This window comes from Lycium ferocissimum, chromosome 4 (genome assembly GCF_029784015.1).
Source record: "Lycium ferocissimum isolate CSIRO_LF1 chromosome 4, AGI_CSIRO_Lferr_CH_V1, whole genome shotgun sequence".
Taxonomy (NCBI): domain Eukaryota; kingdom Viridiplantae; phylum Streptophyta; class Magnoliopsida; order Solanales; family Solanaceae; genus Lycium; species Lycium ferocissimum.
The window spans coordinates 39,673,223-39,687,872 of NC_081345.1; the positions used below are offsets into that span (position 1 = coordinate 39,673,223).

The window sequence follows — 14,650 nt, forward strand, 5'->3', positions numbered from 1 at the left end:
TTATCAAATTCAATATTTATAGAAACACGATGAACTCATAATACATACATATCACTAACCTTAATAGTTTCCTATATATTACACCTCATGTACAGTTAAGAGGCACACTAGAGATAGAACTAGGGTTTAGACTGTGGTACAAAAGATCGCCGTTCATCATGTCTTCCGCTTTCGCTATACAAAAAACCTGTAAGATTTTGTGATTAATATGATCTGCATTCCGTCTTTCGCTTTTGCTTTACGAAGAACATATAAGTCTATTATTTATGTGATTTGATTTAAATATTCAATGTCTTTACTTTTTCTCTTGCACAGAGTCATCGATTATTCGTTAAAAGGCTAAGTGGAATTAAGGCTATCTAATGGGACGAGATATTCCGGTCCCCCTATCTTCCCGTTAGCTTAGTAGGATGAGAGGGGCCTAGGGTCCCTTTCCTTAAGAAATCATCCCATCCCGTCCCACTAATCATTCAATCCCCCATTCATCCCACTTAAATTTGTAATTTTATGGATTCAAGTTTGAAGTGTATTATAAATTTGTGTCCATTTACTGAATTTATGTAGTCTTATATCACACTATAACTTTTTATATTTTTTAATACTTAAATATTTAAATTAATAAAAACCCCACTAAATCCCTAACCCATCCCGTCCCGTCCCGTCCCCTTAGTTAGTGGGAGGGGACGGGCCAAATGGTTGGTCTCGCTTATCCTGTTAAGAAATCGTTCTCTCCAGTTAGACAGCCTTAAGTGGAAGTGTGGGGATGCTCCCAGAAACGCACTAATCAGGCTGGTACAGTGCAGAGACGCTTATTGGACAAAGAAAGAAGATTGACCAGGTTTGATACCCATCAATACATTTTGAGGTGTCCAATTGACTGCCGTTAACGGGTTAAAACCTCGACCCGTCAAGTTTTATCTCTTCAATACTTTTTCACTTGTTTCTTTCCTTCTCCTTCACAGAAGGTTCCTTTTCCTTTTCTTGGCTTAATAAAGGAGCAGCCTTGACTCTTTCTTGTGCATCTAAAAATATAACATACATATCCTCTTCGCTATTTTTGCCTTTCTTATTTCTCTTCGAAAAAAATAAAGTGAGAGAGCGCTCTGCCTCCCATTTTTCACTTCACCGCTCAAACTTCTTTTGCTGTCATCTCTTCACTTCACTCTAAGGTATGCACATATTAAACAAAGAAACGGGGCTTAACTTTTAAAGTTGAGATTTTTCCGATGAGCTCTAAATTGGGTTTTTCTTTTCTTTTAATGTTTTTTCTTGAAGTTTTTTCCCCTTAAAAACTTCAAGAAAGAAGAAAATCATGGTGTTTCTTTCTTTATCTTTCAGTTTGTTGTTTTGCGCCTTGTGCTTTCTTTCATTTCTTGAAGTTTTCCAACTCAGATTTGATCTTTATTCTTTCTTTTCTTTTATGTGGGTGTATGTATGTACATCTTTGAATTGACTGTTTTTCAGGACTTCGCATTTTCTAGGCTGATATACTGTAGATTTGTTCTTTGTCTTCTTTTTTATTTAATTTTATTTTTGTGTTTCCATTTTGAGTCATATTATTAATTCTATGCTTTGATTCATTTGGTGATATCGTTAATGGTTGTTTTGGTTTATTGCCATTAATGGGTGTTAGATCAGTATTCTGTTTCCACTAATGTTTTTTGTGCTTGTTGAATTTGTATCTCTATTAGTAGTATGCAGTCCTTTTTTTTTTTTTTTTTCCTCTTTTCTTTTTTTTATATGAGTATAAAGTTACTTCATGTTAATGGTCTCTGGAGAAATAGTAACCTTTTGCCTTTTGGCCCTTTATTGTTGGGCCTCTTTCAGATGTTAAACCAGACATGCAGTTGGAAAAAAGTTGATTGATTTTCTTCATAATTTCAGTAATTAGTTTAATGATTATGCAAAGTCTTAGGTTTTGTTTCCACCATTATCTGGTTTTTCTATTGTCTTGAAGTCTTATAATGATATTAGCCAGTATAAGTTTTCGGTAAATGAAATAGTTATCCCCTTTTCAATATATGCATATCCTAGGGCATTCTCATTGTATATTTCAACCTTACAATATCCTGTTGCATTCCTCTTTTTTTTTGTTTTGTAGATTTTTTTTGTAAACAACTGCAATGGATCCTCGATTCAATCCGTTGCCTGATCCTGGGAACACTTTCGAGTTTGACGATCAGATCAATTTGCCAAGCTTTGAGGAATCTCTGGAATTTCCTCAGAATTATAACAATGAGTATGCATCTTTTGGTGTCCCTTACACTGCACCAAGCCAAGACATTGATAATTTTGCTCCATCCTCAAACGCTAGCTCGGAAGTAGACTCTCCAGATGATCACTACTCTGATTCTCTATTCAAGTACCTAAATCAGATACTAATGGAGGAGAATATTGAAGATAAGCCGAGCATGTTTCATGATCCGCTTGCTCTAAAAGCTGCTGAGAAATCCTTATATGAAGCCCTTGGCAAAACATACCCTCCTTCACCCTATCGTATCCCTTCTCAGTTAGAAAGCCCAAGTCCAGACAGCAGTTTCCCGACTTCCAGTGACCATAGTACAAGTAGTAGGAATACCCATAGTAATTCCACCGATCCTCACTGGATTGTTGATCCAGGTGAATCTAGGTTGCCTGTGGGGTCCATCCAACCTTTGCTGCAGAGTAACTCAGAGGGGTCCCGTGGTTCTTTAAACAACTTTGCTAACTCGAATGGCCCTATGAACTCTTTTTTAAACCCTAATGTTGTTTCAAACGCGTTTACTGATAGCGAGTCTATCTTACAGTTCAGGAGAGGGATGGAGGAAGCTAATAAATTCCTTCCAAATCTTAGTCAATTTGTCATTGATTTGGATAACTATACGTTGCCTCCAAAGACGGAAGAAGTGACCAAAGAGGCTGTGGTCAAGGTAGAGAAGGATGACAGGAATCACTCACCTAATGGCACGAAAGGAAGAAAGCATCAGTATCCTGAGGACAGTGATTATGGAGATGAAAGGAGCAATAAACAATCAGCAATATATGTTGAGGAGGAGGTTGAGTTATCAGAGATGTTTGACAGGGTTCTCCTGCTAGGCGAGACAATGTGTTGTGATGGGAATGACAAGTCTGAAATGCCATCTAAAGTAGACAAGAGTTTGGATCAGAATGGACATGGAAAAACTCGTGCTAAGAAACAAGGGACTAAAAACGAAGCTGTGGATCTAAGGACTCTCTTAATTAGCTGTGCACAATCGATTGCTTCTGATGACTACAGAACGGCATATGAACAGCTAAAGCAGATCAGGCAGCATTGTTCTTCTACTGGTGATGCATACCAAAGGCTGGCCAGTGTATTTGCTGATGGCCTTGAAGCCCGGTTGGCTGGCACCGGCACTCAACTATATGCTGCCCTTGCTCCGAAAAAGATAACAGCTGCTGAGAAATTGAAAGCATACCAGGTTTACCTTTCGGCATGCCCGTTCAAGAAAATATCAATATTCTTTGCAAATAAAATGATCTTTCACACAGCATCAAATGCCAGGACATTACATCTCATAGATTTCGGTATACTTTATGGTTTCCAGTGGCCAATACTCATCCAACTTCTCTCACAGTTACCTGATGGGCCTCCAAAGCTTCGTATTACTGGAATAGACCTTCCCCAATCCGGCTTCAGGCCAGCAGAAAGCTTAGAACAGACGGGGACCCGCTTGGCGAAATATTGCGAGCGCTTTGAAGTACCGTTCGAATATAACGCTATAGCAACACAGAATTGGGAGAATATTAAAATCGAGGACTTGAAACTTGTAAGCGGTGAGACTGTCGCTGTGAACTGTCTTTTTCATTTTAAGAACCTTCTGGATGAAACAGTTGTGATAGACAGTCCGAGGGATGCGGTTCTGAGCTTAATTAGAAAGATGAATCCGGATATTTTCGTGCAAGCTGTAATCAATGGATCTTATAGTGCACCCTTCTTTGTCACTCGCTTCAGGGAGGCTCTCTTCCATTTCTCAACTCTTTTTGACATGTTTGATGCTACTTTACCCCGTGATGATCAGCAGAGGTTGCATTTTGAACAAGATTTTCTTAGACGCGAGGCAATGAATGTCATTGCTTGTGAGGGTTCTGAGAGGGTTGAAAGGCCTGAGACGTACAAGCAATGGCAGGTCCGTAATATGAGGGCTGGATTCAAGCTTCTTCCGTTGAACCAACTCCTCATGCAGAAGTTAAGGAGCAAGGTGAAAGGGGGATACAATCGAGATTTTGTGTTCGATGAGGATGGCAAATGGATGTTACAGGGTTGGAAAGGCCGGATAATATGTGCTAGTTCGTGTTGGGTGCCAGCATAGAAGTATCTGAAACATTGTTTTAGTCAGACTCAGTTTATAAGGATGCTGTTATGTAGCCAAAAACGGCGTGTTCTTAGCTATTTTGTACATAATGCTGGCTCTAGAAAGGATTAGTCGCTGATCTTGATTTAGTGTGGTGAAACACATGTATGAAATGTTAGTGTGACTTAGCGTTGCTTGTCAGTCTACTTGTGATTGTTCTGTAAAATTGGCCTAATGGAGTTGTTGTCTATGAGTTCAATTTTCATTACGGAGAAAAGAGGATATTTGAAAGCCATTGTGTTGCAACTTTGGTTTTTGAAGCTACATTTTTTAACTTTGGTTTTTGAAGCTACATTTTTATCTGTTCTTTCTCATGTCCTTGGCATTAGTTCTCTCTAGTTTTCCTTCCTATCGTCTAACATATTCTTATGATAATAGAACTTTTGGTCGAACTGTCCTATATTGCTTTGACTCTTCATGAATATCGACGGGTGTGTGTTGGATTCTCCAATAATAGTGCATTTTTAAAGAATCCGACAGAGAGTAGAGAGAGTTCGAACGACATGTTTAGAGAGTTGAGAGAAAAACTAAAAATAAATCCTGACGTAGTAGTACTGACATACTCCTAGCATTGTTTTGTTTAACCAACGAAAAACTAAAAATAAATCCTGACGTAGTAGTACTGAAAAAACTGACGAAGACATGTGAATATGCTTAAAAAAGGAAGAAAATGTCAGTAAATAGATACTATCGTTGATTCTGAGACAAAGTTTTAGCCGATATTTGCCCTACACTACCTTTAAGAATACTATTGATTTCATTTTATATATTACCTTTTATTTTACCATTACTCCCTCCATTTCTAAGTAAACGATGTTTTAGCTTTTTCATTTTGTTTCAAGATAAGTGGTGATTTAAGATTTCAAGAAAAAATTAATCTTATTCTTCTAAAATTACCTTTATTTACAAAATCATTAAATAGCTTTTTTTTTTCTAGGTATTTGATTAGGGGTAAGCTAGTAAAAACACTCCTAATTTTCTAGGAGCGAGCAATTTCTTAAGAAGTGTGCATAAGCTAAAAACACCACTTATTATGAAACGAATGGAGTATTGATTCTTTTTATTACGAGCATAATTAGGATTAGAGGTAAGGAAATTTAGTTCTCTGCTATATGATACTCCCTTCGGTTCAAAAAGAGTGTCCATTTAGCCATTCACACACCTCTTAAGAAAATACTAACTCCTAAACAAAAATGAGTAATTTGACTAAAATGTCCTTAATTAAATAGGCATTGAGATTTGGTTACTTAATAAGGACAAATCTGAAAAAATAAGATTAATTCTTTCTTAATTTGATAAGTGGACAATTTTTTTTAAGTAAAATATAAAGACTAAGCGGACACTCTTTTTAAACCGGAGGGAGTACTATAATATTTGTGAGTCGTAACATTGGACTTGATTTGTCAGCAATAAGAAATCTAGATCTCACTCTAGATCCCTTCACATAACGGTTGAGAAATCGGTAAGATATGAAATACTTTATTTATTTATTTATTTAATAAATTATAATTGCAACATTCTTTCTCGGTAGAAGTTTGATTCTTCTCTTGTGTCAATCACGTGAAATATTTATGGTGGATATACCCAAATTCAGCAGGGAAATTTACACCGTGGGCCAGGCTTATACATTTATAAACATAATTAACACATAGACATAGACAGGGCCGGCCAGAGGGCCAAGCCATTAAAGCGGGGGCTTTTTGGGGCCCTCATTTTTTTCATCTGGTGTTCGGTATCTATATTGACTTTTCCAATTAATTCGATTTTGAGACACGCAAGGCCGATTAAAAAGGGAATCACTCCCCGGCAAGATTTTTTTAATCACATACTCGAACCCAAAACCTCTAGTTAAGGGAGGATGAGACCTAACTTTTACTTACAATATATTTATAGGTTAATTTTTCTTTTAAAAAATATTGAGCAAAAAAAATAAAAATGGCCTCCCGTTAAAGTTAGCTTTAGGCCACCAATCTTATTGAGCCACCCTTGCACATAGAATCGTGCAAACCATAAAATATTTTATATTCACAACTAAAATGATAAATTATTAACTGGTGTCAACATCTTAATTCAAATATTATCATTAACAACATTTTTTGGATTTGTAGGCCTTCGCAGCCTCATATGGAAATCCGGACATTTTAGCTGTTGGTGGGGACCAAGCTGCACCATAATCTAATTATTGCTGTAGTTTTGTCAATTAAGCTTGGACTAAACATTCAACTTGAGAGAGAATTGACGGTTCGATTGGAAAACACATTTGTTTAATAATTGACTTATAGAGTATATGTCTTCGTACATCGCATGTCGCCTTATTGTTTTGTGATTGTCATTTTCTATGATGCTTTTACTATCTTGGAAGGTCCAAGCAATAACGCAATTCTGAAATTGATAACATCCCAAAAATAGATGTCCATTATTGCATAGTCCAGGTGATCCTCTATGAAATGTGTTTTATTGCGTCCTTGTCATCTGTAGCTGCGGGAAATTTCCTTAACTAGGGGATACATTTTTTTGAATAGAAACAGTAAACAGTTTTCTAATTATTATGATTAGAAAAATTTAAAAGAGTACGTTAATTACTCAATTTTTAAATCTCAGGTTACTTTGAATAGTCAACTTTCATTTTCAAAATAAATATGCTTCGCCAAAATGAAACGACTTTAGAACTAAAATTTTAGAAGAGAGTAAGGGCCCGTTTGACTTAAATTTTTTAAAAAAAAGCGACATTATAAAGGCTTAAAAAAATAAGTTGACTTAAGACAAAATGGGCATATGTTACTACCAAACACTCAAAAAAACTGAAAACAGCTTATAAGTTGTTTTCAGCAACTCATAAGCTAAGCCAAACGGGCTCTAAGCCTTTTGTTGAATGAGCCTAAGCTGGAGCGGGGCGCATGCTAGATCAGAGTTAGTTTAGCTGGCCCAAGGAATATATACCTACTCGGATGAGGCATAACCGGAACTGAAATCACATCTCGTTGAGCTGCTCTAGCAAAAACCCCTTTCGGAAGCTCAATTTGTAGGACCACGGAAAATACTCGCATGCATTTTAGTTCGACTATATACTTGTAATGTCTTGATCCGCCTGGGGAACCATTATGCTCAAGGTAGCATGAACACTAAGGGGTCGTTTGGTAGCTAGGTAGGGTTATGCAGGTATTAGTAATAAAGAGACTAGTTATGAGAGAATTTATTTATTATTATTTATGCAGCGATTAGTTATTTCACCTTCTATCCTGCATAAAATAATATATTGATTCTCTCATAACTCATACATGTATTAGTTATGCGAGTTTCTAAATTGCAACCCAAACACCATATTAAGTTTATACATGAATAACTTACCTCCTAACTAGCTACTAAATGTGGTATTACTTATGTAGGATTTAATACCTGCATAACTCACCTCCAAATCAGTTACCTAACGACCCTAATAGCTCTATTTAGTCATTAATCCTCCTTAACCGAGATAAAAGAAAAGACCCTGAGTGGTGGGAACAGTAACTACTGCAGCCTGCATAGGGGCGGCAAACGATACTCCCAAAGTGAAAGTGGCTTTTTACCTTTGTTTCCAAGAAATTGAGCCTCAAAATTGGAGTACTATTTGTGACATTGTTATTTGTCTTAAACAAACAAACCAACATTTGTCACCATTTTTTCTTGTACTAATTTGAAACAATTATGGGTAAAAAATTAAACCTGCTTGATTCATTAATGGAATCAATAATCACTTAACTACAACGTTCTCAAGCAATAATCAGGAATGTGAATTAGAACTTACTACTCATGAAATTGCTAATTCTTCTGCCCGTGCATCATGTCCAATTAAGGTAGTTTCATTTGAAGAGGATGTCAATCTTCTAGCATGTGATTACTTTGAGGGGGTCCGTAGGTACATTAACCAGATGCTTATGGAAGAGGACTTAGAGAATAGGCCATGTATGCTTCAAGACTCCTTAGCTCTACAAGCTACTGAGAAATCCTTCTATGATGCCCTTTCTGCAGATCATCAATTAAAAATTCAACATATTTGTGTGAATTATTTTATGGCCACACAAGAACACCAATCTGTTATTGGCACAAGGGGCAAGAGATGTGGCTATGAGGATTTTAATGATTCTGTAGAAAGGCCAACGAGTAGTAAGTATTTGGCAAGTAGTTTAGAAGAATTGGATCAGACTGAGTTGTATGATACGACACTTCTTTGTTCTTCCAAGAATCCTGGATTTTATAGTGATCCACCATGTTGTCAGAGTGATTGTTCAATAGAGGAAAAACTAGCTTATAAGCCATTGTATGTCCAATCAAGAATGCCAAAGCGAGGGAGGCCACGAGCTGGTTCAAAACGAGTCATCGCGAATGCAGTAGATTTGTGGAGTCTCTTAACTCAATGTGCACAAGCCGTGACAAATTATGATACTAGGACTGCCTATGAAAAGCTCAAGCTGATTAGGTTACACTGTTCTCCACATAGTGAAGCAACAGAAAGAATGGCACACTACTTTGCTGATGCCCTCAAGGCTCGCTTAGCCAGCACTGGAATAGAACTGTATACAGCATTTGCAAAGAGGACAATATCTGCTGCAGACATATTAAAAGCCTTTCAGGTCAGAGGCAGTCTTATTGCTTTCTCGTGGAACTATGTATACATATGCAAAAAGTTTTTAAAACATGTACAATATAATAAGTTTACAATCATTCTGAATCCACTGACTTTAGATCCTAAATTCGTCTTTGTTTCAGGTAAACGTTACAGCATGCCCGTTTGGGAGGATGTCAAACATATTTGCTAACAAGTCAATTGGGATGTCTACAAGGGAAGCAAAAAGTATACACATTATTGATTTTGGTATTTTGTATGGTTTTCAATGGCCATGTTTTATTCAGGGATTTTCCAAAGGCCATCAGGACCTCCAAAACTTCGCGTTACATGAATAGATTTTCCACAACCAGGATTTAGACCAGCAGAGAGAGTTGAGGAGACGGGGCATCGACTAGCAAACTATTGCAAGAGATTTAATGTCCCTTTTGAGTATAATGCTATAGCTAAGAAATGGGATTCTATCCAGCTGGAGGATCTGAAGATAACAAAAGATGAGATGCTTGTAGTTAATTGCTTATACAGGCTTATAATAGTGTCTGATGAAACAGTATATGAAAACAGTCCGAGGGATGATGTTCTAAGATTGATTAAGCAAATGAAGCCTTATGTTTTCCTTCATGGGATAGTTAACGGGGCATATAACTCAACTTTCTTTATAACTCGAGTTAAAGAGGCATTATTCCACTTCTCTTCTCATTTTGACATGATGGAGGCAACTGTACGGCGTGAAAATCAAGAGAGAATACTGTTTGAGAAGGTGATTTTGGAAATTATGAACATTGTGGCTTGTGAAGGTACTGCAAGAGTTGAGAGACCAGAACCATATAAGCAGTGGCAGTTAAGAAACCAGAGAGCTGGCTTTAGGCAGCTTCCATTAGACAAGGACATAATTAAAGAAGTGAGGGCCAAGGTGCATAGGCGATACCACAAGGAACTTTTGGTTGGTGAAGATGGCCACTGGATGCTGCAGGGATGGAAAGGCAGAGTTCTATATGCTCTCTCTTGTTGGAAACCTGTTGATAATGATCATTCAGAAGTCTAATTAAATTTTAACAAACTGAACATTTTGATTCTCATTCATGTGTGTTGGCACTTATATGGTCTCCCTTTGCTTCTGTTTCAAGGATGTTTAAGCTGTCTTTCAAACTGATTTCCAATTAAATATATGTTCATGTTTGCTTTTGATGAACTTGAGACACAAGAAGATATTTGACATATATCAGTTACAACATTCCTAGAGTTCTCACTTTTTTGGTTAAGCCTGAAACATTCATTGATGTGAAGTGATCTTTCTTGACAATGAATCCTTGTTTACTCCATCATTTCAATCACACGTTGCTTTTGCGTGACTCCGATTCTTAAGGGGCTAGAACTACGGTTAAGACCCATAAAATGGTTTTCAATATGCTGAGGCTTGTAGTAATGAACAAGGTGTCCCGTACAATGTCGAGTTTGAATGGTAATCCTTGCCATGCTATATTGCTATTAAGCCAAACGAAATAAACCCTTTGACCTCAACTTTTGTAGTGATGCTTTTCACGAGAAATTTTTATGTAGGTCACATTGCAGTATCTGTGAGATACTAAAACAACTACCTAATAAAGAACGGTATCAGAATCCCAAAGGACTATCTAAATTGATTCATTTCTACCAACAAGATTCAATTGCCTAACAGGAATTACAAGGGGAAAAAAGAAGAGGGGGACGGCGCGCGCGGTTGGGCCGGGGGGTGAGTGGGGGGCGAGGGGGAGAGAGGCTGTTCTTCCACAATGTAGATCACATTTATGGTGTGGGAAAAAGGAAGAGGGGGACGGCGCGCGCAGGGTGGGGGGGGGGGGGGGGGGGGGGGGGGGGGGCGAGAGGGAGAGAGGTTGTTCTTCCACAATGTAGATCACATTTATGGTGTGGGAAAAAAGAAGAGGGGGACGGCGCGCCGGGGGGCCGGGGGGGGGGGGCGAGATGTTCTTCTTCCACAATGTGGATCACATTTATGGTGCCTCTACTCCGGAAAGTAATTCAACAACAAAAGAAAAATAAATAATAATGCGGAGCTAGATATTGAAGATGAAAGTTGGTTGGATTGAAAGTCATTTCACAACCAAATACTTAATATTCATGCCAAAAGTTGCTTCTAGGGAGAAGTTTTTACAACTATAGTCACATGAGAGATTTCACGTCCACTAAGCAATAATAATACAGCTAGGGACTGTGAAATCAATGAAACAACTATTATTCAGGTTTACAGGCGGAAAAAAAAAAAGGAACTAGAAAATAAAAATTTAAATAAATACTACTATATGGTTGTCTTTATTGCGAGATAACACAACTAAACTCTGACTTCAATTGCAGTCTTTTCTGAGTAGCGAATGTCTGGTTTAACATCTTCCCATAACTCCGGTAATGCTTCCTTCATGTTATGAATACTCTCTAGCGAATTATCTATACCTTGTGTTCTATGTGAGGCACCCACCTACCAAATAAGTGAAATTCATATGCATATTAGTAAGAACTAAGAAGGAAGAAAAATGAGTTTTTTTCTTTTTGTTGCTCAGAAAGTTAGTAATTCAACTTACCCAAACAGTATGAAGGCCCATTAGCTTAGCAGTCTGAAGGTTACGGACAGAGTCATCAAAGAAAAGCTGAGGAAAGCATAAAGATAAAAGCATTAGGTTAGAATTCAGGTAAATCGGTAAAAGATGGAAATGCAGAAATCAAGGCTAATTACATACCGTCTTTTGAGGGTTAATATTGGCTATCTTAAAGGCTTGTTCATAGGCTTCTTCGAAGGGTTTGCAAACAATAAGACTCCTAGGGGATTCTGGAAGGAGAAGAAGTATCTAGTATTAGTCAATACATTTGAAATGTCTCAAGCGTGAAATGGACAGACTCACCAGCATTGTTACTGTTAGTAGGATTCAAAGTCTCAAAGCATATGATATCATCAAAACAGTCCTCTAATCCCAGCCTGCTAAGAACTTTCGCCACATGGGCTTCATTTGCATTTGAAAATATCTGTTTCAATCACAAGAATGCTCATTACACCAACGTTGTCACACAAAAGAGTATACCGTCACAAAGGTACTTGCTTGTTTGTAGTGATATGGAAAAAGTATGTGTAACTTACAACTTTTCGAACAGGCAAGCTATGCAAAAGATTCCTCAAAACATAGTCATGCTTTAAAAGTTCATAAGGTAATCTCCCATGTACAAAACTGTCAACAAAGATCGGATTGTTTACTTCTCATTTCAAAACAATATAAAGAGACGTGTAAGGAAACATAGACAGAAGTGTAAAGAAACATAGACAAGAAGTGGTACCTATGGTAGTCATCATAATCAAAGTCGTAACCAATGGCCTAAAAAAAATGAATGTCAAGTTTAGCATATGTACAACCTAGACTTAACTGTGCAAAGTTCATTTAAACAAGCGAGATAATCTTTACCCTGAGACCAGCCATGGTTGTTCCATACTCCTTATATAAGCTTATACACATTTCCGGAACTTTAGTCTCGTCTATGCCAAGCTTTTCAATCATATAATCTAAAAGATACATTCATGGAAATATTATTACTTATTCGATCCAAAAACATTTATCTAGGAAGCAATTATATGAGGAAAATCAAATGACAGAAAACTGCTAAATTACCAATGATATTCTTCGTGCATTGTGCTGAAATACCAGAGCTCTGTGGATAAAGTGTATCATCAACATCTGCAAATTGAGGTAGAGGCGTTTTTAGAAATGAATACACAAGGCAATTTTCCTTTTGTAAAGAGAACACGTAAAGGGATTTTAAAATCTTACCAAAGAGAAGGCACTCGTATTTTGGCTCTGAAACTCGCTGGTAGCTGTCTTCGTGCTCCATTTTGTTATAAGGATCTTAAACAACATAAACATCAAAATTTAGTATTTGGCTCACAAATTGGATATACGTGTGACAGAAATTCGTCTAAAAGGCTATTGAGAGAGCGTATAAAGCTCAATTGAAAATTGGAGTTCATGATATATAGCACTGATAATAAGTAGTGTTCCCTCCACAATAATATAAAGAAGAAATGGATACATCCGCAATGCTCCTATCCAGTAAAACCTCTAGGTAACAGTTCCTCTGTAACACCATTTCAATATAATGGCCAAGTTTTCTTTTGGAACCGATTTTCATATTATCTTATGTCTTATCATATGTTCTCCATAACAGCATCTCGCTATAGCAGCCAAAAATTATCCTAACAAATGATACTGTTATAGAGAGGTTTGACAGTAATAGGAGTATGGCTAGGACTGCAAGAGAAGCATCCTTAGAAAGGGTTAAGGTGATGGACTCATTATCATAAGCAGATCAACATAAGGGAGACCAAAATGTCCAGATAATACAGGAGAAGATCTAAAACCTCAAACATGGCTTTTCCAATTTCTCTAGTAAAGAACATAGTTTAAAACGTCTTAGCAGACAAGAAATGAAATTTCATTGCATATCTCTTCCTATAAAATTGGAAGGTTACAAACATTAGGATATAAAAGATAGACTCAAAAACTCACACAGTGATTGTATTTACTGTTGATAAAAATTCAATCTTGACCTTTGAGAAATAAGAAAAAAATCATACAACAGGAAACAATCAAACAGAGCACCACTAATTTCCTCTTTAACCGACTATGCCCATAATATTGGTATAGTTTATTCATCATTAACCATTCTTGCTATAAAAAAAAGGGTAGAAACAAACAAGGAAGAAGATCAATCCTTATAAAAATTGAACCTTTACCACACAATGATTCAAATGGACAAGACATTCAATCACATTTCTTTAACAAAGGAGAAAATTAAATAAAAATAAAAAAGGAGATAATCTTGGGAAGTACAAACAAGAAAACTCATAAAATTGCAATGAAATCTGAAAACAAGAAACCCCATTTGGAGAAAAAGAAAAAAAGAGCATTACTTCATAGTTAAGGATACTTGAAATTATAAACAAGAATACACATAAACCTGCAACAAAATCATAAAAATGGGGAACCCAAATGAAAGAAGAGAAACAGAGATGATTACCAGATCTCCCTACACGAGAATGTGGAAGTTACTTTGAGCAGTTTTCTATTTATTTCTTCGCTATAATAAGAAAGGAGGATGGGAAATAAACGCGGTGGACAACGAAAGAGTGCAATGTTAGGAGGCTATTTATAGCACAAACTTTGAAATAAATGGAACCGAGTATGAAAAGACATTTTGAGCGTTTACTTCTTTCTTAAAGTAAGGGAAGGGGTGCCAAAAGAAATTGAAGAAGTCTTGGGTCCTACATCTAGAATTCTGACCAATTGTTTTTCAAATGAATCTTTTCTTTCCATCTCTCCAACCACATATGACTCCCCGAATTGACAGCAATTGCAGTATACAGTAGTAAGTACAGTAATATATTTCTCCTACTTGAAAATTAATTCTTACTCCCTCCATTTCGATTTATATGAATCCATTTGACTGGACACCATATTTAAGAAAGAGTAAAGACTTTTAAAACTTGTGGTTCAAAATAAGTCTTGAATATTTGTGTCGCTGTAAATCACTTCATAAAGTGAATTTATTTTCAAATTAGGGAAAAGATCATTCATTTTGACATAAATTAAAAAAGAATTAGGTTCACATAAATTGAAATAGAGAGAGTATAATATAA

At 36.7% G+C, this 14,650-nt stretch overlaps 2 protein-coding genes and 1 pseudogene across 2 annotated transcripts; 2 read left to right on the forward strand and 1 right to left on the reverse strand.

Annotated features, from left to right (window-relative positions):
* Window positions 1-1,027: 1,027 nt before the first annotated feature.
* LOC132052856 (scarecrow-like protein 14) lies at window positions 1,028-4,610 on the forward strand. Its single transcript, XM_059444559.1, has one exon. It carries the CDS (start codon window positions 2,124-2,126, stop codon window positions 4,329-4,331), a length of 2,208 nt encoding a protein of 735 aa, XP_059300542.1. The 5' UTR covers window positions 1,028-2,123; the 3' UTR covers window positions 4,332-4,610.
* Window positions 4,611-7,526: 2,916 nt separating this feature from the next.
* Window positions 7,527-10,167, forward strand: LOC132054044 (scarecrow-like protein 14; annotated as a pseudogene).
* Window positions 10,168-11,037: 870 nt separating this feature from the next.
* LOC132052857 (uncharacterized protein C24B11.05) lies at window positions 11,038-14,185 on the reverse strand. Its single transcript, XM_059444560.1, has 10 exons — window positions 14,032-14,185; window positions 12,786-12,860; window positions 12,627-12,692; window positions 12,423-12,520; window positions 12,298-12,335; window positions 12,104-12,191; window positions 11,871-11,991; window positions 11,709-11,797; window positions 11,553-11,618; window positions 11,038-11,449 (listed from the first exon to the last, which is right to left on the reverse strand). Exons 2-10 carry the CDS (start codon window positions 12,844-12,846, stop codon window positions 11,306-11,308), a joined length of 771 nt encoding a protein of 256 aa, XP_059300543.1. The 5' UTR covers window positions 12,847-12,860; window positions 14,032-14,185; the 3' UTR covers window positions 11,038-11,305.
* Between the last annotated feature and the right edge of the window lie 465 nt (window positions 14,186-14,650).